Genomic DNA, 25,882 nt, shown 5'->3' on the forward strand with positions numbered 1-25,882 from the left:
CGCCGCACACGGCACGCGCACGACACGCACACGACCCCAGCACAAAACAATAACTCTGACAAAATGGCTTATCAAATCATTTAGAAATACATCAGATTAAAAATAAATAAATAAATAATAAATAAAGGTGGACGCATGCAAAGTGGTCTGATCCATCAGTGGGAGCTGGTGCTGCACACGGCGGCCTCAATGGCGAACACCTCGTCCATCATCGTCTTCACCATCCCCCTGCGGATCAAAAATGGTACAAACATTGAGTCATTTTCCCCCACCAGTGTAAACAGCACGACACACACACACACAAACACGACACGACACGCACGACACGCAACACGACACGACACGACACGCACGACACCCAGCAGTACCCGAGCTTGGGCATCTGAGTCTGGTAGGTGATGTCGGGCACCTCGGGGCTGTCACGGTGAAAGAAAATAGAGAATAGAGAGGGAGGGAACGGGTTGAGTTGAGTTGAGTTGTCAGACTGGATCACAGGAGGAGACAAAGATGAGGGGGCACCTGCAGAGCGACGGGGAGAAGATGAGCGACAGATTGTGCGATGTCATCTTGGTCTGCTCGGCCGATTTGCTGTTTGTTGGGTGCGCATGGTTAGTCTTGGCGCTCTGGGGCTGGGTGGTGGGTGGTGAGCGGTGGGCACGTGAGGGTACCTGAGCTTGTTGCAGAACTTGAGGATGTAGAAGAGGAGGTCGAGGTTGGCTTTGGGCAGCTGCTTGAGCAGGGCCACCAGCGAGGCGAGGTACTCCTCGCGACACACCTCCTCTTCCTGCTCGGTCTTCTCTCGCCGCAAGCTCTCAAACGTGTCTGCACATTCGTTATGTGAGGCGCGTGCGTACGCGTGCGTGTACGGTGGTGTGCGCGGGTGCGTTACCTTGAAGAGCGATGTACGAGTTGTAGAGTTGGTAGGAAAGCGGAGGCTCGGGGAGCATTTGCAGGAACAACTTCAGCGTGCCCGCGACCTGCCACAAGGGGGGGAAGAGCGAAAACGAAAGCGAAAATGAGCGAAAGAACGAAAACGACATTTCCAGTTTCACGTCACCGTCAGACCAGTCAGCCCATGTGCGCACCTCGTGAATGCCGACGTTTTCGTCGTCGACGAGGCTGACGTCGTCTTCCTTGCCCTGGCCCGCAAAGTCGAATTCCTTGCGGAGGGCATCGATCGAGAGATTGCGCCCGGACTTGCGGAAGATGCCCTCGGTCTCAAACACCTCATGTTCCTCGAGATACTGCACCAGCCGCTCAACCACCCGTGGCACGGTGCGCGACGGATCCTTCTGATGGATCTCCTCCAGCGATACTCCAAACACTGCGCACCCATCACATCTGTTAATTTGTGCGTGTCGTGTGCGGTGTGTGTCGTGTGTGTCGTGTGTGTCGTGTGTCGTGTGTCGTGTGTTGTGTGTTGTGTGTTGTGTGTGTGTGTGTGTGTGGGTACCAGGATTCTGAGGAAGCTTCTTGTCGCCCTTCTTGCCGAGGCCGCGCGGGGTGATGGCCTTGGGGTCCTTGCCGGCCTGCATCTTTTCCTTTTCTTTTTCCTTGCGTTTCCTCTCCTTCTTGTCCTCCTTTTCCTTCCTCTCCTTTTCCTTGAGTTCCTTCTTTTCTTTCTTCAGCTGCTCGGCGTCTTCGGCGGGCATGGCCGAGAGGGAGCCCAGGAGCTTGGCCTTGGTCGTGCCCTTCAACAGCGGCAGCGCCGAGAACGACGGCGCTCGTTTCTGTCGCCCCAAAGTCAGAACACGCACCCGCACACACACACGCACGACACGCACGACACACACACGCAAGGGACAGGGACAAACCCTGGACTGCATGTTGGAGAGTTCTTCCATGAGTTGCAGCTCGTGCGTCTTGAGCTGCTCGATCTTGGAAATCAAGCTCATCTTTTCCTTCCCCAGGAGACTGTGGCCACACCACACCACACCACGCCGGCCATATGTCAGCGCTCAACGTACGTCGCAAAGAGTTTTGGTCGGTGGTTTGTTGGAGAGCACAGCAGAGGGAGTGTACCCATTCTTCTCGTGCTGGAGCTGTTCCTCGTACAGGAGGATCTTGGCTTGGGCCTTCTCCAGCTCGATCTCGCTCGTCTTGCTCTTCTTCTTCACCTCCTTGAGCTGCTTCTTCATCTTCTTCATCTCCTTGGCTGTTTTTCCCCATACAAGCGAAATTAGGACCAAAAGAACGAAAGCGACACTGGGCCGGGGGAGGAAGAGCGAAGACGAAGCGATGGGGGGGGACCTTTGTCTTCGACAAGCTTCATGACCTTGGCCAGCTGGATGCGGCCCTCCTCGACGGCCTTGGCCTTGGCCTCCTCCAGCTCCTTCTCCTTCTCGTCGAGCTGCTGACGAAGGGCCTCGAGGCCCTCGCCCTCCTCCATGCCGAGGATGAGCTGCGAGACGCGGTTGTTCATGCGCTGCCTGGTCCGGCGCAGCTGGTTGTCCTTCTCCTTGACCAGCTCCCGCAGCTCGTGCAGCTCTTGCTCGTTTCTGACGGACACCCACATCGATCAGGCATCGGCGATACACGATCGCACACACACGCACACGATCGCACACACGTATGGAGAGGGAAATCGTACGATTCCTTGAACCTGTCGGCCTCCTCCTCGGCTTCGTGGGCGCGCTTGACCTCGTCGCGCATTGCTTCGAGCAGCGTTTCGAGGTTGCCGATCTTGTGCTGCAGCTCGGCGAGCTCCTCCGCTGCCACGACCGAGACCGAAGCCTCCAAGGCGTCGCTGCTGCTCTCGCTCTCACGCCGTCGCTGCTCGCACGTCGCCTTCAACTTCTGCGCGGCGATCTCGAGCTCGTGCTCGAATCGTGCGCGCTGCTCGCGCTCCTGACTCAACAGCTGCTCGGCGCGCTCGACCGCGCGCCTGGCCTCGATCAGCTCTGCCTGTGCCTTAGCTGTCTCCTGCTCCTCGAGCTCGCCGCGCTGGCCAGCCCTGCAGGTCGCCGCGTCGAGCGATTCCCGCAGCTCAACGACCTTCTTGTCATGGTCGGCTGCCTCGCTTTGCGCGCGCTTCAGCTCAGCGACCAGCAGCTCCTGCTTCTCACGGGCTTCGACCACCGCTTGCTCCTTGGCGAGCAGTTCGCTCTGCAGCGCCGCCAGCTTCTGGCCCACGGCGTCGACGGATGCCTGCTTCTGCGCCTCCTGGGCGCGACTCTGTTCGAGCTCCTTCTCGAGCGCGGCCAGCTTGGCCTGCAGGTCGGCGCTCTTCGCTTTCTCCGCGTCGTGCTCGCGCGCCGCACTCTTCGCTCTTTCTTCGCTTTCACTCTTGTCGCTTTCGCTCTTGGCCCGCAGCCGGCCTACCTCCGCCTCGAGCTCCGTGGCTCGGCGGGCCTTCTGGTCGGCTTCGGCCTGGGCCGCGGCCAGCGCCTGGGCTTGGGCGGCGAGCCGGGCCTCGATCGCTGATGTCGCGCTCGCGCCGTGGCTCCTGGCCTCGTTGAGCTGGCCCTGCAGCTGGTCGACGGTGGCCTGCAGCGCGTGCGCCTTGGCTGACTCCTCGACGAGAGCCGCCCTCTTCTCTTCGGTCAGGCGCTGAGCGATCGATTGACTGTCGCGGCGCGCGCTGTCGAGATCCATCGTCATCGATTCGATCGTCTCCAGCGCGTCGTCCTTTCGCTTTCGCTCTTCGGCCAGCGCCGCGCGCAGCTCGTCCTCCCTGCGCATCCATTCGCGCTTCTCCTCCTGGCTCCTACGCTCGACCTCAGCGCTTCTTTCTTCGGCTTGGCGTCTCGCGGCTTCGCTTTCGCTCTTTGCTGTCTCGCGCTCCTTCTCCGCCGCAAGAAGCGAAGAGATGCGCTTCTCTCTTTCGTCGCTTTCGTTCTTTGCCTGGGTTAGCGCGCCGGCTGCCTGCGCCAGCTGGGCCTCGAGGGCCTTCGTCGCCTTCGCGACCTGCGCCCTTTCCTGCTCGAGCTCCGCCTGCAGTTGCGCTATCCTCTCGCGAAGCTGTCGCATCTGCTCCCCCTCCTCCTCGCCCCGCTGCGCCTTGGCCTCGGCCAGCTCGCGCTCGACACTCGCCAACTTTTGGAGGGCTTCCTGCCTCAGCCGCGCCTCCTCATCGATCTTGCGCGCGGCTTCGCTCTCCCTCCGCTGCCACTCGCGCTCCTTAGCTTCGCTTTCGCTCTTGACTTCGCTTTCCCTCTCGGCCGCCTTCGCGTTCAGCTCCGCCCGGATCGCGTGCTCCAGTTCGCGCTTCTCTCTTTGCGCGGCGTCGAGCTGCTGCGCGAGCGCCTGCAGCCTCTCTTCGCTCTTTGCGCGCTCTCTCTGCTCGAGCTCCGCCCTTTCCTGCAGCTCGGAGTTGAGCTTAGCTTCCTGCTCGCGGCGCACCCGCTCGGAGTCACGCGCGAGCGACCACTCGGCTTCGATGCGCTCGCTCTTGGCGCGCTCGTCTTCGACCATCTTGGCCAGCTCGGTAATGCGACTGCTGATCTCGGCCTTCTCGAGTACTTCCGCCTCGCGCTCGGCGCGGGCGCGCTCGAGCTGTTCGCCGCGCTCCTTTAGCTCGCGCTCGCGCTCGGCGACCTCCTTCTCGCGGGCCTCCAACTCCTCACGCCTGCTAACCTCCTGCACGTCGCCTGTGCCGGCTACCGCGTCGCGTCGCGAGTCGCGCCGGAGATCGGCCATCGACTTGGTGCTCTCCCGAATGTTGCGGAGCTTGCTTTGCAGCTGCTCTCTTCCCTTCTCATGACGCAATGAATTAGCATTTGCCACGCTTCTAACACGCGACACACGACACACGCACGACACACGACGGTACCTTGTTGGCTTTGGAGAGCTTGTCCTGGAGGGCGGCGACTTCGTCCTTCTTCTTGGCGAGTTCGGTCTGGAGTTGGACCTCGCGGTCGATCTTCTCCCTCTGTTTGCCGCGGTCCTTGCGGCGCTTTTCGGCCACCAGCTCTGCACGCAGGATGTCGGTCTCCCTGCGCAGCTCGCGCAGTTCCCTGTCCTTGGCCTCGGTGATCTCCTTCTTCATCAGCTCGATCCCGCGCTTGGTCTCCTCCCTCAGCTTGGCGAGTGATTGGATCTTCCACTTCTCGAGCAGCTTCCGAGGGTCCACCTCGGCATCGTCGGAGCTGGTCTCATCGTCGTCTTCGTCGTCAGTGGTGCCTTCCTTCTCCTTGCCCTTCGGGTCGTCTCCGGCCTGGCGCGGGCTCAGCTGTCCGCCTTCGCTTTCGCGCTTCCGGAGTTCGTGGCCGTTCACGGGCTGCTGCGCTTCGGCGGTGCGAGGCGTTGTCGGCCTGCTCCTCCTCTTGCCGCTGTCCGACACCGCGAGTGTCTCATCGCTTGTGTGCGGAGGAATGCGCACTGGACCCATACGACGAGTCAGCTACACCAACACGACACGACACGACACGACACGACATACGCGCGCATGCCAGACATGCGTACCTCTGTTCACGTTTGATGACGAGAACGCAGATGCGGTTTGTGCCAGGCATCGATGGCAATCCGTGCAAACTACACGCACGGCGTTGATTAGAGGAGGCACCAAGATGCGTTGATGAACCACTCGATGGGAGAACGGGGGAAGGGAGGCGTTACCCTCGGCGGGAGAGAGGGAGAGGTAGGGGATGGGCATCTTCTGAGGACTCAGCTCCTTGAAGCAAAAGTTTTTTCCGCACAAGTCGCAGTGGTACTGGTAATAGTAGGCAGACGTAAGCTAACTTTGGCGCTGGCCACAAAGCACACACACACACACACACACACACACACACACATCACAGCTCCGTACCCGCCAAGTGAACACCGAGAATCTGACTTTGCACTCAGCGCACCTGTGCGTGGGGACACAGAGGGTGAATGGGCAGCACAAAAAAAAAGGACTGTCATAACGTGAGAGCGGGTATGGTGGTTGTACCCCGGAGCGTCCTTGTCGGGAATCCAGTGCGCCTTGGGGTCAAACGACACGACGAGCTTCTGAGGTGCAAGGCGTTCGGAGAGCACCCGGATGGTGCGGAGGTAGTCCAATATGGCATCGCCACCGCCCGCGGCCACCTTGATGGGGATGCGGTAGTTGACTCGGCGCGTCACCTGGTCGAGCGAGAGGTATCTATGTTAGGCGTGTGCGCGTGCGTGTGCGATGTGTGCGGTCGTGTGTTGAGTGCGCCTTGACGAACCTTGAGAGATCTGAGTTCGGGAAACTGGTCGAAAAAGGGAAGCTCTTTGAGTTGGTCGTTGCCCTCGAACGTGAGCATCTTCAGCTTGCGCAGGCTGGCCATCTCCTCGGGCCATGCACTGTGACAGTCACCGCCGCCGCCGCCGCCCCATTGCAAGTGAGCTCACGTGGGCGACAGCATAAGCTGAACGCGTGCAATAAGGGGGCCAGCACTGAGCGTCGTACGTCAACTGATTGTTGTCGAGGTGCAGCGCCTCCAGGTTCTTGAGGTATCCGATTTCTGTTCACACCAAACCACGCGTCAGTCCCTCGCTCTCTTCTCTCTCTCTCTCCTCGCTTCGGTAACACATGAACGAAGAACGAAAGCGGAAAAAAGGAGAAAGAACGAAAGCGACAGACAAGAAGTAGGGAAGAGAGAGAAAGTGTCGTACCGGGAGGAAGCTGCCTGAGCTGATTGTTGCGGAGGGACAGCACGCGCACGCTGGCGGCAAAGGCTCCATCCTCGACCCACCGGGTGACCCACTCCGGGGGCACCTGCGTGTTGAACACACAAAAGAAAAGGAAACAATAAGTCAAATAAAAATCTTATAAAATCACGTTTTTCATCTTGGGGGCGGACCGCTTTCAGCTTCTTCTCGTCGAGCTTGATGGTGACGCTCAGGTCGTCATCGGTTCCTGCGGATGGGTTGGATGGATAAGATTGGTTAAAAAATCTCACGAATGAAGTCAATAAATCAGTACCTCCTACGACAAGGGTGCTAGGAGAGGTGGCGAGCGACCCGACAGGGGCCGACGGCGCCGCCTTCTTCATCCCTGCTGGCAACCTGTGCTACGCAATTGGGGATGATTTTTTTTCAATCTGTCGCACGTTGTTCAACGGCCTCCACGTACGCCCAACAACACAGTTCTATCCAACCAGCAATGTCCAACCAAAGCGACAAGCTGTATTAAATCCATGCTAATACTCCGTTTTATTAACATCAAAAATATCCTTTTATTTTGTTTTTAGGATTTTTTTCACCAGCCGTTGCGGTTTCGCGCCAAAAGTTAGCGTTCGATTTTTTTGGCTTGCAAGTGGCGCCAGGTGTTTCTTCCTCTACTGTTTCACTGTTCATCTATCCTACTGTTCTTTCATCCATTTTCATAAGGACGTCGTGTTCTTGGAGAACCGAGAGTCTTCTGTTTGTCTGTGCGTGTATTTGTGTTTGTTGTGACTTTTGATTTTGTTTCAAGGTACCCTTGCCATCTTCATACCTCTCATCTTCCATGCTTGTAACACACTCAACGTGGCCATGCCGCACTCGCCAGATGGAGACTCCATTGATTCGAACGCATGAAAACCTACAAACGATGGCGTCGCCTCTGCCGCCGATGGAGGCGCTCGATCTCGCTGAATTCGACCTCATCGACCTTCAGGCCGTGTCTTCGGCGACGACCGTTCAAGATGAGAAGCTCAAAACCACTGAACCCTCTTCTACTGCCTCCATCGACTCTTCACTACCCAAGCCCGAAGATGGCTTCCGATTCAGCGATCTCGACCTCGTTTCCGAAGCACGTACGATTCTTCATCTTTCTTCCGTGCGCAGCTGTGTTTCCTCTCTTTCTGTTCACCCTCCATCAGTTAGGTGCTTCATCTCGGATTTTTGTTGAGATTAAACCCGTCTCTGCTCAATAATCAGTGGTGCTCACCTCGTACGCGCGATTCAAGGGCCTCGTCAAGAAAGACAACAGCGAGGTACGATGCAACTCCTCTTCTCTCGTCATCTAGTGCGTGTGTGTCGCGTTCTGCAATAACACTTGGCGTCGTTTGTGCACTGTGGTCACAGCAATGGGAAGAGGTGAACGGCCTGGAGAAGCTGGAGGTGGGCTGCGGCTACCGCACGGAGAACAGCATCCCCATCCGCCGCCTCTCTCGCGACGAGCTCCTCATCGGAGGCAAGATCCGCATGCTGCTCGAGAGGCTGCCGCCGGGCTGCGCCTCGCCCGCCCGAGGCAAGTACCTTGCCACCTTGGTACGCGCCTCTACGCCGCTATGGCACACACCGTGTGCGACTGCGAGCGATGGCACGGCCGCACAGGAACTTACCGCGACGCGGGACTCTTCACTATATACGTGGCACACGCAGAGGGGCTACTTTGACAGGAGCACCGGCGTCATCGCCCTCGAGGCGCTCAGCCAGATGAAGTTTGAGAACGGCATCCCGCTGGCCCACTACAACCGTGGTATGATTTTTTTCGAGTCTCTGGCACCGCACACACGCACACACTCAAGAAGCTGATTGTTGATGGCAATGCGTACAGATGGTCCCTCGGATAAGTGCCTGCGCGTGCACAGCTTTGACAAGATCAGGATCGGCATCGCCTACATGGTGGCCTACACGGACGGCCTGCTCAAGTTCAAGCGTATCTCGCAGGGCGAGATCTACATTCACTACAAGCGACGCAGGGAGATGCTCGTCGTGCGGAGCCAGGAGATCAAGACCGGCAAAATCGAAGCCATCAAGTGCAAGAAGCGCACGCCCCTCGTGGTATGTGTACTCCCCGTACGCGTGCGCGTGCGTGTGTGTGCGGTTGGCGATATTAATGCTTACCGCGACCGCTCTCGCGTATAGGACGCCGACAAGGAGAACCTGCAGAACCTGGCCGTTCCGTTCCCCCGCGGCAAGGGCCGCAATGGCGGTCGGTCGCCCGTCAAGCGCCGCACGTCGATGGCCGCCTCCGGCCTCCACAAGTCGTCCACCGCGACCGCCGCCAAGGGCAAGAAGCCGACCGCGAGCACCGACGACAAGCCCAAGCGCGGCGGCTTCAGCATCTTCAGCTACTTCTTCTCGGCGCGCCCGTCGGCTTCGTCGGTGTCGCCGCCGGCTTCGCCCCTGCGTCGCTCGCCCGCACGCAAGGCCAACAACCGGCGTAAGAGCATGGGCGCCGCACTGTTCTCGGACAAGGAGAAGGAGGAAATCATGGCCTCGTCGGGCGGCGCGCCGCCGCCTCCGCCGCCTCCCGGCGCGCCCATGCCGCCCCCGCCCCCATTCGCCACCCCGCTCGCGCCGCCCCCGCCCGGCGGCCTTAGGCTCGGTGCCAAGCGCGGGCTGAGCCTCCAGGCCAACGGTGACTTTACCACGCCGACGCCCCGCAAGAAGATGCGCTCGCTCTACTGGAGCGTCATTCCCAAGGTACCGCCGCAATTAACAAGGCACACCTTCATACGCAAGACTGACTGTGTGTGCGGTGTCGTCGTGTGTCGTGCCGTGCGTGAACAGGACAAGCTGCAGCAGACAGTGTGGTGTTCGCAGGAGGTGCTGAGCAGCCCTTCGATCAACGTGGATGTTAGTCGGCTGGAGTCGCTCTTTTCGGTGTCGCCCGACAAGAAGACCAACAAGTTCACGCCCCGGTCGGGCAAGGAGGCCAACCAGTCGCCCCTGGTCGCCATCCTCACCCTGCCCCGCCTCAACAACATCGGTACGCCCACCGCCTTGACAATGCTCAGAAACGAAAGTCTCACACAACACACGCCACACACCGCACACGCACACAATGTGAGCGCAGCTATTCTTTTGTCGCGGTTCAAGATTAGTGAGGAGGAGATCAAGAGCGCTATCCTCGCGATGGACGACACGGTGCTCACTAGCGAGAACGTCAACGCGCTCCTCTACATCACCCCTAAGGACGACGAGGTGCGCGCCCTCCGCGCCTTCCGGGAGAAGATGGACCCCGCCCTTCCGCTGGGCAAGGTCGAGCGCTTCATTTTCACGGTACTCCCTGCACACGACGACACGACACGACACGACACACGCACGCATTGTCACTCACTTGGCGACAACAGATGATCGAGATCCCGCGGCTCGAGAAGCGACTGGAGATGTTCCAGTGGAAGCTGCAGCTGGAGCCCTCCGTCGCCGAACTGCGCAAGTCGCTCGCCGCGCTGGCGGCCGCGTGCGAGGAGGTCAAGTCCAGCAAGCGTCTCCCCGTGCTCCTCAAGGCCGTGCTGATCATCGGCCAAGTGCTAAACCGGGACTCGTACCTCTTCATCTCCGATGGCTTCCGCATCGAGTCACTCATGAAGGTGCGTACATCCGCGCGCGCGTCGTGTGTCGTGTGTCGTGTGCGGTGGTGCGTGCGCAATACCTTTGGATGCGCGCGCGATGAATTGATAAAGCTGACTCGACCGATCGGTTGGTTAGCTTACGGACACGAAGGGCAAAGACAACTCGACGACGCTCGACTACCTGGTCAAGGAGATCGAGGAGAAGATGGTGGACCTCATCACCTTTTCCGAGGATATCCCACACGTTGAGGCCGCGGCCAAGGTCCAAATGGACCACCTCACCTCCGAGCTCGCCAAGATGCGGGCTCACCTCACACAGGTTCGCGATAACACGCACACCGCACGACACACAACACGGCGCACGCGGTAACTGACACTCCATTTCGAACAGATGCAACACGAACTCAAGATCGTGTCGCTGCAGCAGCAGCTGGCCACCACCAGCACCGAGGCGGCCGAGCAGAAGCGGCGCATGTTTGAGTCCTACGGCGAAGTTGTCACCGTAAGCGCTCCTCTTTTTTCTTTCTCTTTCGCTCATTCGCTCTTCTTTGGGCTCTCGCTGACGTCTGCGCCGCCTTGGGGCTCTGGACTGGGTGGCATAGGCGCTGCACGACGAGGCCTCGGTGAAGGTGAAGGAGGTGAGCGACGCCATGGACGAGGCCACCGCCAAATGGAAGGAGCTCGCCCTCTTCTACGGCGAGGTACGCATTTCTCCCTGTGTGTCATGCGTGTCGTGTGTCGTGTCGTGTGTGGTGCTAATGCGCGTGTGCGGTGTGTGCGTTGGTAGGACGGGGAGAAGATGGCGCCGCAGCAGTTCTTTGGCATCCTGCACACCTTCGTGCAGCAGTTCAACAACGCCCGGACGGAGGGCATCAAGCGGCGGGCGCGGGCCGAGCAGGAGCGCCTGCGCAAGGAGAAGGAGGAGCGCGCCCGGCTGGCCAAGGAGGAGCGCGCCCGGCAGAAGCAGCAGGAAGCGGAGGAAGAGGAAGAGAGGAGGCGACAGCAGCAGCAGCAGCAACTCGAAGAGGAAGAGGAGGCGAAGCAGCAACAGCGCGAGAGCGCTGACAACAGCGACGTCGGCGAGGAGGAGAATGGCAACGAGAGAGATGATGAAGATGAAAAGGAAGAGGAAGATGATAAGGAGGAAGATGATGCTGGTGGGGCGGCGGAAGCTGGCACGGACGACAGCGGCCTGGACCAGGCCGAGGAGGCCGAAGCGGAGGCTCAGGAGGAACCTGCAGAGGAGGCGGAAGAAACGGAAAAGGAAGAAGAGGAAGAAGAGGTGGTCAAGGTCGCGCTCTCGGTGGAAGAGGCTGTGTCGGAGGACGAGGAAGAGGCCGAAGAGGAGTTTGCCAGTCTGCCCGAGATGAACGATTCAACGGAGGAGATCTCGCTCTACGACGATGATGCCAACGAAGATGCGGATGATTGAGCAAGCTTTCTGTGTCCATGAAACTTCCAAATGATAAATACATAATAACTTGAATCCAAGTGCAGGGGCTGTCATTGTACTCCTCCTCTTCGCCGTCTTGGCCGGCGCTCAGCAGGAAGGCACTCCCTCGCCCTCCGCCTCGCCGCCAACCACAGCTTCGCCCTCCCGCATCCCTAAGGCCGCGGAGGTGCCCTCGCCAGCCTATGCCTCCTCCGGCGGAGGGCACTCCCATGCTTTTGTGGCAACGGTTACGTGGTCGGTTACGTGGACAGGCACTTGCGCCACCGGAGTTCTCGGGTGCCGGCGATACGCCCGGGTTTGTGCCGAAACGGCTGGCCGCCTTCTCCGGTCCATGCGCTGGCTAAAAGGACGCACAGGAGGCAATCATGATCGTATCAACGGACGCTGCGGCCTCGCGCCGTGAGTACCCAGACGGAGATAAACTAGCCACTTCAGTGGAGCGGGCTGGCGCCTCGCTCTTGCCGCGCCGGCTTGCACGAGGCACTCCCCGCTTCCGGGCGCCAGTGGCGTTGGCACCACTCTCTCTCCTGCCCCCGCGGCCTGCCCACCCCCTGTGCGTTTCGTTACTCTCCGCTGAGGCTTAAAATATTGAAAGTTGGGCTGATGATAGTGGAGGTTACAAATGCGCTCAGCTTGACAGTGCGCTGCTTTTATTGAGAAGCCCGCGGGCTCGTAGGGGACATTTGTAGTTTTGAAGTTGCGAATAAATAAATATGAGTTATAAATTAGAGTATTTAGTTTGACATAGAGAAGGTTCTTAGAAGAGGAAGGAGAGGGCCTCGAGGAGGAAGCCGTTGAGCGACGAGGCCGACGAGGGCGCCACGGAGGCCTTGGGCGAGCGCGAGGGCGAGGCGGAAGCCACGGGGGAAGGCAGGGCCGAGGCGGAAGCCGAGGGCGTGGGGGTGGCCTGAGCGTCGGCGAAGACGGCGAAGGCGAAGAGGAGGGCCACGATGACGGCCACCAGTTGGATGAAGAACACGCGCGACATTGTTGATGAAGAGGAGTGGGGTGTTGAGGGTATCTAACCGGTGCGGTCGAGGTGGTAAGAGTGGTGTGTGCGACTAAGAGAGCAGTGAAGAAGAAAACGGGGCCGGAGGACCTGACCTTTATGAGGAGGGCCAGCCAATGGCCACTCCGCTACAACGCTCCGGAAAATGTCGACAGGCCAAATGTCGGAGTTTGAGGGACCGGGTTATGCGCAGGAGCTTCGCAGGGCCTCGAGGCACTCGTCCGGAAGTGGTGGTTTCTGGCACGGTAGTTGGCTCTCCGATGGGCAAAGGCAACTGACAGGAAGGGGAAACGCCGAGATAGCAAGCTCAGCTGGAACTGGCGAAACTTCGGCCCGGAAGGGACGCTGAGTGGCTCTTCTTTGTATTTTCCCGCCACTTAGGTCTTATTCATTAATTATACGCCCGTTACCAGAAGATAAGACCGCGACCCCGGTGTGCCCACATGCTCTCGTCCCGCCGGACCGCTTGGGCCGATCAGGGTAGGCAGGGACTCGCGCCACGACACCATGGGTCCGCCAGGTGGCGAGTGTGCTGCACGGACTTGTCGCACTGCTGCCCCTTGTCTCAGTGCTGCACTTCTAACCAGAATAAAAAGGAGAAAAAGAATTAGCAGAGGATGGTTTCGATCCATCGACCTGTGGGTTATGGGCCCACCACGCTTCCACTGCGCCACTCTGCTCTACGAAGCTCGACGACAAAAATCACAAAATGCAGCACGGTTTCCGGGTAGCCCACAGCACTACAACAGGCGCAGGTGTTTTGGCTTGGGATTTTTTTTAACGTTGAAATTGTTGTACATGTTTGCTTCATGTTGGTATGGCGGGATCCACCGGGGTGGTGTCTTCGGCGAGGTCGTTGGACACGACGAGGGCGTGATGCAGGAAGTAGGCCTCGAGCCAGCCCGCGGCGTACTCGGCCGCCAAATGCTGCTCGTCCATCAGCCCGCCCTCGCCCTCTCCGCCGTCTGCCGTCGCCCCGCCGTTGAGCGGTCGTCGGTAGTGCACTTCGTTCCACTCGCGCACCTTCCGCTCCATCCGCCGTTCCTCCTCCTGCACGCGACACACACACACACACATTCACACACACAACACACACACGACACACACACGACACACACACGACACACGAAACACACACTACCCTGGTCAGACCAGCAAGCCCACCCCAGCCAGTCATCTTTAAAAGAAGGCAGAGGAGCCAAACCTCGAACTCGCTGCTGCTGTCGTTCTCGACGAAGGCGGTCGTGAGCCAGTCGTCCATGTAGAGCGGCCGGACGTGCATGTAGATCTCCGATATGACCTTCATGTTGCCTGTTCGTTTGCACGCGACCGCCCTAAGTTAGCAACTGCCTTCATAGCACACCTGTGCGAGGGGAGAGAGAGAGAGAGAGAAGAGAATGGAATGAGTACTGGTGCGCCACTTGCGGCCGAGGAACTTGGTGAGGTTCTTGATCAGCTTGAGCCCGTAGAGGCGGATCCACGGGTTCTCAAAGCTCAGAAGTCGCTTCAATATCGCCTGTCGATTGCCGCCGCCAATCAGAACAATCGCACACGCACGCGCCACCGCCACCGCACACACCGCACCGCACACGCGGAAAAGAAAGCAGGAGGGAAGGGGACAAACCGGAGCCGAGAACTTGATAAGAAGGAGGCAGCGGTGGTGGTTATACTTAGCCAGCTTTTGGAGGACGCGCAGGAAATTGACCAGCGCGAAGAACTTGCGTTTCGAATAGCGCAGCGCGGCGCCGTTCCCGTCCAACCCGCCGTCCCCGAAGTCCTCCTCCACCAGCGCCTGCTGCTCGCTCTCCGCGACAAACAACCTGCGTGTCGGACACCACGTGAGGACACGTCAGCAAAAGATATATATATATATATATAGTATATAAAAGACCGGCAGCGAATGGGGGCAGAGTAGTACTCCATGGCGGGCAGGGTGGGCGAGGTGAGCAGCGGCGACTCGGGCTGGTTGATCAGCTTGAGTATGAGCAGCATCATCTTGGCCTCCACCAGCAACTGGCAATTGCAAACAACACGACCACAACACAACCCTCATTAATGACAATTGCTCACATTCCACTCATTGCTGTGTACTAATACAACTACTACGTACGGATTGTAGGTAGGCGGCCTGGATGGGGTGGTTGGCGCGGGTGTGCTTGAGCAGAAGGAGGAGCAGGCCGGAGATGGCCTTGACCACGATCTCCTCGTGACGCGCCCGCTCGGCCGCCTGGGCGACGGACCCCGCGTCGCCGATTTCGGCGTAGAGGTTGAAGGGCGGCGGCGCCCCGCGCTTGTCGGACGGGGCGAGCGCCAGCAGGAAGTTGAGGAGGTGGATGAACACCTGGTCACCGCGGTCGACGCGCGAGTGTTTGCGGGAGGGGAATGTCAGAAGCGCAACGCACTTACGTGTTTGTGTGGTGCGCGTGTCGTGTGCGTCGTGGATCAGATAAGATACCCTACGGAAGCGGGGAAGCATGGCGCGGTAGAACGCTTCCACGCTGCTGGTCGTGGGGCGCTGGCCCCGCGGCTGGTCGTCGTCCATCCCGTCTTCGCTTTGGCCTCCAGCGGTGTCGTCCTGCACACGATGGGGTGAGAGGGTGAGAGTTTCCCGAAATACTAAATGCTAAAGAATAAATTATAGGAATAATGACAAATAGCAAACCAACAAATAATAAAATGTAAAGAATAAATGGATAAGGGGATGGCTGACGTACGGAGTCGAAGGGGAAGTGGGCGGGGTGAGAGTAGGGGCTCAGCCCATGCTCCACCAGTCTCTGGGCCTCCCGCAGCGCCTATGCAGATATCACGAAGGTGAGGCGATCGCCATGTGGGAGTGAATATAAATATATAAATAAATTTACATATTAAAGAGATTCAGAGGGGGCGAGAAGGGGCCAACGCACAGCAGGCATGCCCGCGCTCGAGTAGACCGAGGCCTGCATGGCCAAGCGGGTGTGGGACCTGTGGGACACAGCGAGTGAGCCATGCGGAAGAGGCGAGATTGCGAGGGGGATCGGGGATCTGGTGTGCACACGCACTTGCGGAACTGTGAGACGTTTTGGCGGAGGGCCTGCAAGTGGGCGGGGCTGCTCTTGACGTCGAGGGGTCCCAGCGGGGGCAGCCCGCGGCGTCGTCGCTCCTCCTCCTTTCTGCGGCCGAGCGCAGCAGTGCCGCCCCAGCCATACAACACGCTTTTCCACAGCAGCAGCAAGACCTGTGCGCACACCGCACACGACACACGCAACACGCGCACGACACACAATGCGTTGAGCACCGCGGACATCCGTGTGACTGAAGCGAAGCTGTGCCAGCACCTTCTTGATGGGGTAGTGAGGGTGGCGGCGGTCGCCAAAGTCGACGAGGCAGTCGAACAGCACGTAGACCAGCCCCTGCGGCTGGCCGTTGCCGACTGTGCGCCGCACGGAATGTCAGCTCGCCCGCCCGAGGCCAGAGGGACGAGCCAGCAGGCCGCCCAAGAAAAGAAGGGAAACCGCGGGGAGGAGGGTACCCAGAAGGAGGGGCAGGTCGGGGTGGTCTGAGTTGGAGATGAGGAGCAGCAGGAGCAGGTTGGCATACACCCGCATATCCGCGTCGGCCGACGCTTCGCCCTGCGCCGATGTCGCCCCCTCTCCCGCGGCGCCTTCCCCCTGCTGCGGCTGTCCCGCCTCGACCGCCCTGCCGCCGCCGCCATTCCCCATTCAATTCGAACGTTCGTGAGCTGGTCCTGCGAAATGCGGGGGAGCGAGGTGGGGGCTACCTCTGGGCTGCGCAAAAGTAGTCGACGTAGACCTCGTACGCACCGCCATCTGCCCGCATGGATGATAGTAGTTTGTTAGGGCGCGCGGGGAATGTGGTGTGCAATCTGCATCTGTGAGGTGGGGGCATGTATGTACCCATGAGGACGCGGTTTGTGGCGAGGGCGCGCTGAAGCTGCCGCCGCTGCGGGTCCGCCTGGTGCTGGTGCTGCCGGCTCTCCGCTTCGGCCTCACCTGCAGCCCGCGGGTTAGGTTTGGGCGCCACACCCAACTGCGCCACACGGGGTGGTGGGTTGAAGCTGGCGGTACCGCCGAGGGCAAAGTGCAGGAGCGCGAGGGCCGTGTGGCGCAGGTCCTGGAGCGGCAACTCGGGCGAGTCCTGCTGCTGCTGTGCTCCAGCTGCGGCGGCCCGCAGGCGATCGAACAGCGCGCGCACCACCTCGCCGCGCGGCTGCGGCTGCTGCGGTCCCGCGCCGGATGCGAGGAGCGGCACCACGCGCCACGCGGCCTCGCGCGCATGGGCGGCCTCCCCGGCCGACAGCACCTCCGACAGCTCCTCGGCCAGGCTCCCCTCATCCTCGTACTCGCCCTCCACCGCCACCCGGGTCTGCCGCAGACAGCCGCCTAACGTAAGAAACGAAGGACAGGCGAGGGGAGGAAAAAACTGGGGGGGGGGGCTATGTAGCGGCACCTTCTTCTTTGGATGTGAAGAAGCGGCGGCCTGCAGCTCTTTGAGTTTTTCGAGGGTGAGGGGCAGGGTGGCGCGGCCCTGGGCGGAGCTCCTCTTCTTGTGCCGTGCGGCCACCTCCCCTTCAGAGACCGACATCTTGTTGCTCAGCATGTGTCAAGTTACCGTTGTTGGCTTTTTTTTTTTTTTTTGAATCTGTTTCAAATGGGATAAAGCGAAATTTGTTAGGATTAAAATCCTTTTAAAACAAATCGATCAGAACATGGAAGGCGAGGTCACTTCTGCCGTCCCGACTACAGAGCAGCCTGCGGCGCAGGGTGCCGGCTACCAGGGCGTGGTGCCCCGCAAGCGCATTGGAACGCAAGCCGATGTGCAGCGATTCCAGGCCAGCCCCACGTATAAGCTCCTGCAGACATGGCTGCACGCCCTCAACAAGGCCACACTACGGAAATCCAACACCGCTCCCGCTGTCCTCTGCCCCGTACGGCTCCATCGTGGATGAATGAAAACTTTTGCATCTTCCACATCAATCGCAGGTGGCTCACCTCGAGGCCATCATAATCATAGGCGGTCGAGGGCGCCCTGGCGCTGTTGGAGCAGGTGGACAAGCTGGTAGATGAAACGCCACCCGAAACCGGCGAGATGCGGTTCGGCAACAAGGCCTTCCGCACCTGGCACGCCAAGCTCGCCGCTGTACTACTTAGTCCTCTTTTTACCCCCCGTCTCTCTACATGATGAAGCTGGTGATGGTGCTGATGATGATGTTGATGATGGTGATGATGATGATGAAGGCTGCGGAGGAGCTGCACAAGCTGGTCCTGCCCGAGGAAAAGGCGGGAGCGACGCAGGAGCTGGTGGCCTACCTGCTCGACAGCTTCGGCAACGCGGTGCGCATCGACTACGGGACCGGGCACGAACTCCACTTCATCATCTGGATGTACTGCCTCCACGCCCTCGGGCTCGTCCAGCAGGAGCACCTCGCCGCTCTCGTCACCCGGGTCTTTGCCCGCTACCTCACCCTCGGTGCGCCTCTTCTTCTTCCTTCTTCTTCCTTCTTCTTCTCATGGTCGAGGTGCGTGCAGTGCGTAAGGTCCAGCAGACCTACGGGCAAGAGCCGGCGGGCTCGCGAGGCGTCTGGTGCCTCGACGACCACCAGTTCGTGCCCTTCATCTGGGGCGCGGCCCAGCTCATCGGTGAGCTCCGCGCTTTCCCCCTTTCAGCCTCCGCACGCCCACACCCACCACACACGCACTACGCACACACGCGCACGCACGCACGCACGCACACACACACACACACACAAGCATACGCCACCACACACGCACCACCGCACGCGTACTCACTTGTGTGGCGGCTGCGCCTATGCAGACAACCCGGATATCCAGCCGGGCTCGATCATGGACAAGGAGCTGGTGGCACGCCACGCCGACGAGTACCTCTACCTGGGCTGCATTCACTACATCCACATGGTACCTTATCACGCATCCAGCTTCTTTATTATTGAGATCACTCAGTGTTGGTTCGTGTTGCGTGTTGTGTCGTAAAAAGGTAAAGAAGGGTCCGTTCTTCGAGCACTCGCCCGATCTCTACAACATCAGCGGGGCGGCGTCGTGGGAGAAGATTAACAAGGGCATGTTCATGAAGTACAACCAGGACGTGCTCTCCAAGCTGCCCGTCCTCCAGCACATGCTCTTCGGCTCCCTCTTTCCCTACGCATAAAAAATAAACATTATTTACATTTCTGCAAATAAAATCTTATTTTCCCCATTAGGTACACTTTATCACTTCTTTGGGGAGGTGTTGGGACAACATATCAATGTGTCCCCAACAGCATGGACATTTAATTAAAGCGAGGAAGTGTCTGTCCCCTCCTCCGCCATTTCCGCTCGGCAAAGTGTCACTACCACCCTCCGTGATGTGCCACAGCAGAGGTATGGGCCTTGCACCGGTAGTGGTGGTGGTGGTATGCTGCCTGCTGGGCGTAATGCCTCAGCTGAGGCCGGTCACGGCAGCCACTTGCCCCAGCATGGTCTGGGAAACACCTGCCAATTTGGGTAACTCCTCGCTGCTGGGTCCCTTAACTTCCGATCTTGTTGTCGCCCAACGCATCAACGTCACCACCACTTGGGGCATTCGCTCGCTGACCTTCCAGCTCTTCAATTCTAATGCTTCCGGTATGTCGTTCAACTCTACTTCTTCTGCTCCCCACCACCTCGCAATCATTCGGAGTTAAAACTTGTTTGTAACAACTATACTGCATTACCGCTAGCGGGGCTCGTGGTGGGCGTGGGCATCTCTATGCTTGCCGGCACTTGGCTGCCACAGTGGGACTTCGGGCAGCGGTCGATCGTCGCCGGCACCACCTTCTATACCTTCAACTACTCTGCGGCCGAAGCCCTCAATCTCGTTCCCTCCGTTTACTTCATCACCCTGCGCAAGGTGACCGCCGACGGGGGCCAGAGCCTGATCGTGGGCGTGTCGGGTCCGCAACCCGGCGTTCTGATGCCCTTTGTCATGGTCGATCTGTCCACATCAAGCGATGGCAGCAATTTCGCGCAGCAGGGCACCGGGGTGCTGGGCCTGGGCGCCGAGACCTGCGTGAATCCATCGCCGTCCCCCACGGCCTACGTGTCCTATTCGCCGTCGGTCTCGCCCCAACCGCTCCGCTTCGTGGCCCTGACCACCAACGTGACGGCCGCCTTTGGCGTGGCCCAGCCCGCCATCAACATGTCCGCACCGCTTTTCGCCACTGGTACGCCGGACCTAAATTATGTTTTGTCGTGAGGCAGGCTTGTTGACTCACCGCTTTCGCTCTTTTCTCTTCCCATACTGTTCGCAGCAAGCAGCTGACGGCTGAGTTCAGCGAGGTGGCACTGGGCAATATGTCCGTGCCCGCATCTTCGATATATAGTATAAAATACTGACCAATGAGTGATGAGTGAGTGCTGACGTGGACATTACCACCCTACATACTCAGGATTCAACCGCACCAACGTCAATGCGACGTACAGCTACTCTGCCCAGGTGGACAACACCACGGTGCTCGACCAGGAGTTCACATTCCACAGGGACGCCGCCAGCGGCAACTTCTCGGGCCTCGCGTTTGCCATCGGCGCCGGCAACCTCAAGTGGTCCGTCCGCCTCAACTCGTCAGCGGCGGCCCCAGGACCCACCGTCGTGCGCTACCGGCTGTCGAGCTTCCTCAACGCCGGCGCCTACCAGTCGGTGCCCAACGCCCGGGTGCTGATCAAGCCGGGCCAGCCGCAGGCCCAGATGACCACCTACCTGCTGCCGCTGCTCCAACAGTCGACCGGCCTCAAGGTCTACGCCCGCGTCGAGCTGTTCGACTTCGCGCTGGCCAACAACAGCGCCGAGGCTGTGACAATCGAGCATGACATCATCGTACAACCACCATCATCATCAGAATCATCTTCGAGCGAGTACATGCTCGAGCTGAGCTTCCCGGCGTTCGAGGGCTCGCTGGAGTACGACCCAAGCATCGGAATGGGCGTGGTGCTGGGCCAGAACGATGACGGCGGCGGCGACACGAACGTGGGCCTGATCGTGGGCGTGGCGGTGGCGGTGCCCGTGGCCGTGGCGCTGGTGCTCGTGGTCATCGTGGGCGCCCTCATAATCGGCTGGCGGCGCAGGAAAGCCAACGCTGCCGGCGCCGTCCAGTTCGGCGAGCCACTCACGCACGACCAAGAAGAGCTGTAGAAATGTCGAACATGTTTGCAACATGTTTCTTTGCGATCGCAATTCAAAATCTATTTTTACATGAATTATTGGATGGCTTCGGAACTTCCATCGAAGCGCAGGCGCCAGCGACGGCGCAGGGCGGAGCCGACGATGATGCACAGCGGCCACACCATGACCACCAGCAGCGCGCCGAAGAACAGCACGTGCCACACCATCAAACACACCAACAACGCCGTGGCGTACCTGCATGTCGCCCACATCAGCGCCGATCGCACCACTGCGCGCACACAACATCACCGCACGCACACTACACACAATCGCACACGTGACTACGAACCATGCGGTGTCTAGCCCGAGGGCCTTTTCGACAAGCGAGTAGTCGGTGGCGAAGAAGGAGCTGAACTGCTCCTGGTTGCGCCAGGCGGTCTGGGCGATGAAGGTGAGCAGGATGGTGCCCAGGGCCGCCTCCTCTAGCGCGTTGTCGATCGGGCGCGTGAAGGGCCGGAAGCCGCGCTGGAGGGCGAACGCGGCGAGTAGCACCAGCACGACGGTGGTCACCCGGGCCATGGGCGCGGTCTCGGCCGGCAGCATGGCAACGATGGCGGCGATGGCCAGCCGTCGGGCGATGATGGCGGTCTCGTACCAGTGCATGGCCGGGCGGTAGCAGCGGTAGAGGTGGCCCAGCCAGTACCGCACGGCGGGCTCCTGGGCGCGGCGCCGGTGGACGATTAGGAGCACGGCCAACAGGAGCGGAATGCCAAGCACGTAGACCAGCGCGCCCGCCGTGCCCATCCACACCAGCGTGCCCCACTCCGTGGTCCTACATAGATCCACATGACAAGTCAACGCACACGCACACGCACACGCACACGCACACGCACACGCACACGCACACGCACACGCATGCACACCACCGCACACACGCACATAACGCGACAGACGAGGGTAGCGTACGGGACGCATCGGAGCCAGGGGAGGCTGGCCATGAAGCGCTCGGCTTCGACGGGCTCCTCGACGCACGAGAAGACCTCGAGGGTGCGGCTGGTGAGGCCAAAGTAGAGGAAGTAGACCATCCACAGCCACATGTACCGCCCCCACTCCCACGCACTCGCCTGCCAACCCTCCGCCGCCGCTTCCAACTCCAGCGCAGCGTCGTTGATCGACTCGAACGTCAGCAGTTGCTTGCGCTCTTCGTCTCCCTGTTGATGATAATCATTATCATCATCATCATCACTGTGATTGACAGGCGACAGGGCGGCGGGGTCGGTGACGAGGCGCTGATCGGAGGCGGACGATGGCGAGCGCGAGGCCGACGGCGCGGCAGTGAAACGCCAACCACGGAGCTGAGTCAGGGCCATGCGGCACAGGACGGCGGCGACGATGAGCGCGGAGAGGGCGACGGGGAGGAGGAGGTAGGCGAGCAGGTTCCAGCGCGGGTCGGCAAGGCGGCCGATCACGCACTCGAGGCCCGTGCCGCTGGTGCTCAGGTTGCTGACGCGGACCCACTTGATGCCGGTCTGATCGAGCGCCCACTGGGGCCAACCGCCGGCGACTGTGTTGAGCGCGGCCGTGATCTGAAGCCACACGACGGTGATCTTGAGCGTGCCGGAGTCGGACACCAGGGACACGGCAGCGCGCAGGCGTCGGTAGAGCGGCGGCCAGCGACAGGCGAGGGCGGCCCAGGCGACGAGCGCGGCGGCCAGGCAGGCGCCGAGAACGGTGGCCGCGGCGATGGTGGTCGACGTGTTGCACCGCACGCAGCGGCCGTCGCTGGAGAAGAAGCACTCGCCATCGGCCGCCGTGTCAACCGAACACAAGCAACGCGAACATAGTCGACCTGCGACATATTTTGTTTGACATATTCATTCATTCAGGGGAGATATTTGATTGGTATAAGTGAAGAAAAAGAAGTGAATGGGTGTACCGGTGGTGCCTGGAGCGCACAGCTGACAGGCTGGGAGGAAGGCGGAGCCCAGCTCGGCGCTGCAGTTGCCGTGGGGATTGCACGCGCTCAAGCCCGCCGCACCGTGCAATGTGTCCGTGCACGGCAGCACCGCCAGCACCTCACCTGTAGAGTAGTCGCCCGTCAGCTTTTGCTTCGTGTGTGTGCGTGTGTGTGCGTGGCGTGTGCGTGTGCGGGAGTATAGGAACGAACTGTCGTTGAAGATAGGGTAATAGCCGCGACTCCACGAAATGGCGTTGTGCCCGTAGCTGCAATTGCCGTGCGCTGGGCAGGGCCGGCAGTAATCGGGCGGCAAGCCGTAGTAGTTGGGCGCGCAGAAGCAGTGCTCGTAGTTGAGGTACTCGGGCGACGTCTCCAGCTATGCAGATTTTGGGCCGAACGCAGCCCACCAATCGTCAGCGCAACACAAATAACAATAGTATCCACATATGAATGAATAAAATGATGGGTGCGCGGCGTACGTGCAAGTAGGTTATGGGCCGGAGGCCGTAGCAGAAGAAGGAGTCGCCATTGGGCTTGTTGAATGTGCTTCGGTCGAATTCCAGCCACGTGGGCAATAATGGTCCCGCCATCCGCATCTTCAGATTACCTGTAAACGCGCACACGCACCGACGCCACGCACGCCACGCACACGCACACGACCAACGACACGACACGACTCCTGTGGTCAGAGATAGGAAAAGCAATAAAAATATAAATATAAATAAAGCTGAGCGTACCGACGATCGATAGATAGACCAGATTAGATGCTTCGACCAGTGCGGTCGAGAGTGGCCCCTCCAAGTCGTTGTGACTGACATCGATCAATGTTGCAGAGAGCGCCTGCGCCGCGGCGCGGAGTCAGAGTGTGCGATCGAGGCCTTCTCTCTACAAGGCAGGGCGAACGCACCATGTCGCCGACCAGGTGAAGCGGCCCAGTGAACCGGTTGTAAGCGGCATCAAAGACGCGGAGGTTGATGGCACGCGTGATTACCGGAATGGAGCCGGAGAGTTGGTTGTGCCGCAGGACCAGCGCGCTGAGCGCTTGACCGAAAATGCTCGGCGGAATGGGTCCTGCCAATAACGCGCCACGTCAGCATCGATGCGCTTCGCCACCGGAGCAGGGGTAGATCGGAAGGAGCCAGGAGTCAGGACACCTGTGAACCGGTTTCGGCTCAGGTCGATGATGTTGTGCTCCAATTGCGACATTCCACTCCAATTGCCGGGCAGATTGCCTGTGAGATTGTTGTTGGACAGCCCCTGTGTGTGCGTGTGCGGTGCGGTGTGTGCGGTGTGTGCGGTGTGTGCGTGTGGCTGAGTCTAACAAAACACAGCACAAGTCGCAGGGCAATCGGGGTCGACTACGCACGAGATGAAACAGGAAGGGCAAGCTGCCACCGAAGATGTCAGGCAGAGTGCCTGATAGGCCGCACTCGGTGAGATCGAGTATCCAGAGACTCGCGAGGTTCTTCATCCAGTCGGGAAAGCCACCGCCCAGAGGATTCAAACCGAGTGCGAGCCCGTGTAGGTTGGTCAGGTTACCTGCCATCCACCAGTTAGGCCCAGCCACACCAACAACACGCACGCGCACAACGGCACAGTACTTACCGAAGTGTGGTGGTAGGGCTGAGATGTTGTTGCGGGCGAGGTTGATGACCCAGATGTTGGGCAGTGGGTATTGGCCCAAGGCGGACACGCTTTGAATGTAGTTGTCTTCCAGTACCAGCGAATTGAGGGAGCACAGGCGGGCGAGCGAGTCAGGCAGGTGGCCAGTCAGGTTGTTCGAGGGCAGGAGGAGGGAGATCGTCTCCGGGGAGCCGCTCGTGTCCGCCGTGCAATCAACTCCATACCACTGACACACGCGCCCTGGGCCGAGCCAGCAGGAAGGGCTGCCGGGCGCATCGCCCGAAGCGCACTTGGCGGTCCAGTGCGGTCCGCCTGTGGCGTTGTAGAAGTCTTCAAGTACCGCACGCACCTGCTCCTCTACAACCAAGTTAGAAAAAAGAATGAAAGTGAAAAAAAAAAGAGCGAAAAGAGAAAAAGAACGAAAAATGGGAATGAGGAAGGCGAAGAAGTGCGTACCAGACCAGTCGCAGCCTTGGGCAGCTTTATGCGGACGCGGGAGCGAGCGCATAAGCTCACGACTTGAAGTCGCGGAGGCGTCGACCAAGACAAAGAGGAGCAGAACGACGAGGAAGTCCATCCAACCTCGCCTTCGGCCCTTCATGGCCTTAGTGGCTTGTGTTGTGCGTGATTGATGATTGAAAACGAGAGCCACTCGCCTCGTGGCCACAATTTTGTACACCAAAATCCGTGTGATTACAGCAAGCGTGTGATTGGCTAGCGAAGAAAGAAACCAGCAAAGCCAACCCACTTCACAAGAGGTCGGTCTTGGTGGTGGTCACCGTGAGCAGTCGGGTCGAGAGCGCGGGCCGTACCATGGTGATGATGAGCAGCGTCTGCCCCTCCTCGAACTTGGTCTTCGATTGGTCGAACCCTTGCGGCACCGCTACGAGCAACACCGCTCGCTCGCCGCTCTGCGCTTTCTTGCTTCGTTTCCCTGTGCACACAAACCATGCGTGATCAGAACCAACGGCAATGACCCACGTTGCAAGCACGCACGCACGACCCACTGACACACGACACAACGCCACACGCATTCTAATGGGGCATGAAGAGGCTGATACCGTTGGATGTCGGCATGGGATGGAGGAGTGGCAGGGTGAAGAGCGCGTTCTTGACCTCGGCGGCCTCGCGCAAGCGCACGTAGATCAGCTGGCCGTTGCGTTGGACCGTGACCGACAGGCCGAACAGGGAGATCTTCACCACCAGCGCGCCGTCCTTCTCGTTGGTCATCACGGCCGGGTAGCCCGGCGCGGTCTTCTTGGCCATGATCAGCGGCTGGCCCTCGAACGAGTACAGCGGCGCATACTCGTTCTGCTCCTCCTCCGCTTCGCTTTCGTCCGCTAGCCCAGGCAGAGGCCGAGGCTGCGGGGCCATCATCTGTCGGGCCAGCAGCTCGTTGGCCCGCCTCTCTTCCGCCGAAACGACCGCGATGGCACTCCCTGGCGTTGTGGCTGCAGCGGTGTCGACAGTAGGCGGGGGCTGAAATGCGGCGGGAGCGGGGATGGGCGGCTGCGCCAGCAGGTGATGTGGCATCG

General features: G+C 59.8%; 9 protein-coding genes across 9 annotated transcripts; 3 read left to right on the forward strand and 6 right to left on the reverse strand.

Moving 5' to 3' along the window:
• Window positions 1-155: 155 nt before the first annotated feature.
• On the reverse strand, window positions 156-6,941 carry ACA1_172180 (RhoGAP domain containing protein; the record flags this gene model as incomplete). The annotated part of the gene is made up of 21 exons (XM_004356480.1): window positions 156-228; window positions 369-416; window positions 520-588; window positions 669-822; window positions 890-977; window positions 1,086-1,324; window positions 1,454-1,730; window positions 1,815-1,914; window positions 2,023-2,155; window positions 2,251-2,498; window positions 2,591-4,692; window positions 4,772-5,319; window positions 5,404-5,472; window positions 5,557-5,674; window positions 5,747-5,789; window positions 5,873-6,045; window positions 6,132-6,249; window positions 6,356-6,410; window positions 6,562-6,664; window positions 6,750-6,805; window positions 6,872-6,941. 21 exons carry the CDS (start codon window positions 6,939-6,941, stop codon window positions 156-158), a joined length of 4,884 nt encoding a protein of 1,627 aa, XP_004356533.1.
• Window positions 6,942-7,480: 539 nt separating this feature from the next.
• On the forward strand, window positions 7,481-11,607 carry ACA1_172190 (formin domain containing protein; the record flags this gene model as incomplete). Its single annotated transcript, XM_004356481.1, has 13 exons — window positions 7,481-7,685; window positions 7,810-7,865; window positions 7,957-8,142; window positions 8,257-8,353; window positions 8,432-8,658; window positions 8,743-9,303; window positions 9,391-9,589; window positions 9,677-9,882; window positions 9,954-10,193; window positions 10,312-10,494; window positions 10,567-10,677; window positions 10,778-10,876; window positions 10,963-11,607. 13 exons carry the CDS (start codon window positions 7,481-7,483, stop codon window positions 11,605-11,607), a joined length of 3,015 nt encoding a protein of 1,004 aa, XP_004356534.1.
• A 778-nt stretch (window positions 11,608-12,385) lies between these two features.
• ACA1_172200 (uncharacterized protein) lies at window positions 12,386-12,616 on the reverse strand (the record flags this gene model as incomplete). Its single annotated transcript, XM_004356482.1, has 1 exon — window positions 12,386-12,616. One exon carries the CDS (start codon window positions 12,614-12,616, stop codon window positions 12,386-12,388), a length of 231 nt encoding a protein of 76 aa, XP_004356535.1.
• An 828-nt stretch (window positions 12,617-13,444) lies between these two features.
• Window positions 13,445-16,221, reverse strand: ACA1_172210 (uncharacterized protein; the record flags this gene model as incomplete). The annotated part of the gene is made up of 12 exons (XM_004356483.1): window positions 13,445-13,687; window positions 13,842-13,948; window positions 14,048-14,153; window positions 14,262-14,457; window positions 14,556-14,650; window positions 14,748-14,978; window positions 15,093-15,212; window positions 15,352-15,429; window positions 15,541-15,598; window positions 15,676-15,851; window positions 15,919-16,046; window positions 16,146-16,221. The coding sequence occupies 12 exons, from the start codon at window positions 16,219-16,221 to the stop codon at window positions 13,445-13,447; spliced, it is 1,614 nt and encodes a 537-aa protein (XP_004356536.1).
• Window positions 16,222-16,390: 169 nt separating this feature from the next.
• ACA1_172220 (uncharacterized protein) lies at window positions 16,391-17,218 on the reverse strand (the record flags this gene model as incomplete). The annotated part of the gene is made up of 4 exons (XM_004356484.1): window positions 16,391-16,443; window positions 16,531-16,626; window positions 16,702-16,999; window positions 17,084-17,218. The coding sequence occupies 4 exons, from the start codon at window positions 17,216-17,218 to the stop codon at window positions 16,391-16,393; spliced, it is 582 nt and encodes a 193-aa protein (XP_004356537.1).
• Window positions 17,219-17,342: 124 nt separating this feature from the next.
• ACA1_172230 (serine/threonineprotein phosphatase 2a activator 1, putative) lies at window positions 17,343-18,799 on the forward strand (the record flags this gene model as incomplete). The annotated part of the gene is made up of 6 exons (XM_004356485.1): window positions 17,343-17,561; window positions 17,648-17,773; window positions 17,872-18,103; window positions 18,163-18,273; window positions 18,449-18,549; window positions 18,629-18,799. The coding sequence occupies 6 exons, from the start codon at window positions 17,343-17,345 to the stop codon at window positions 18,797-18,799; spliced, it is 960 nt and encodes a 319-aa protein (XP_004356538.1).
• Window positions 18,800-19,106: 307 nt separating this feature from the next.
• On the forward strand, window positions 19,107-20,797 carry ACA1_172240 (uncharacterized protein; the record flags this gene model as incomplete). Its single annotated transcript, XM_004356486.1, has 3 exons — window positions 19,107-19,254; window positions 19,350-19,832; window positions 20,058-20,797. 3 exons carry the CDS (start codon window positions 19,107-19,109, stop codon window positions 20,795-20,797), a joined length of 1,371 nt encoding a protein of 456 aa, XP_004356539.1.
• Window positions 20,798-20,862: 65 nt separating this feature from the next.
• On the reverse strand, window positions 20,863-24,948 carry ACA1_172250 (leucine rich repeat domain containing protein; the record flags this gene model as incomplete). Its single annotated transcript, XM_004356487.1, has 12 exons — window positions 20,863-21,022; window positions 21,117-21,599; window positions 21,734-22,616; window positions 22,704-22,847; window positions 22,935-23,100; window positions 23,204-23,331; window positions 23,462-23,564; window positions 23,632-23,795; window positions 23,879-23,981; window positions 24,091-24,263; window positions 24,330-24,677; window positions 24,804-24,948. The coding sequence occupies 12 exons, from the start codon at window positions 24,946-24,948 to the stop codon at window positions 20,863-20,865; spliced, it is 3,000 nt and encodes a 999-aa protein (XP_004356540.1).
• A 148-nt stretch (window positions 24,949-25,096) lies between these two features.
• Window positions 25,097-25,721, reverse strand: ACA1_172260 (uncharacterized protein; the record flags this gene model as incomplete). Its single annotated transcript, XM_004356488.1, has 2 exons — window positions 25,097-25,281; window positions 25,409-25,721. 2 exons carry the CDS (start codon window positions 25,719-25,721, stop codon window positions 25,097-25,099), a joined length of 498 nt encoding a protein of 165 aa, XP_004356541.1.
• Between the last annotated feature and the right edge of the window lie 161 nt (window positions 25,722-25,882).

This window comes from Acanthamoeba castellanii, assembly GCF_000313135.1.
Source record: "Acanthamoeba castellanii str. Neff unplaced genomic scaffold scf7180000084741, whole genome shotgun sequence".
NCBI classification, from domain to species: Eukaryota; Discosea; order Longamoebia; family Acanthamoebidae; genus Acanthamoeba; species Acanthamoeba castellanii.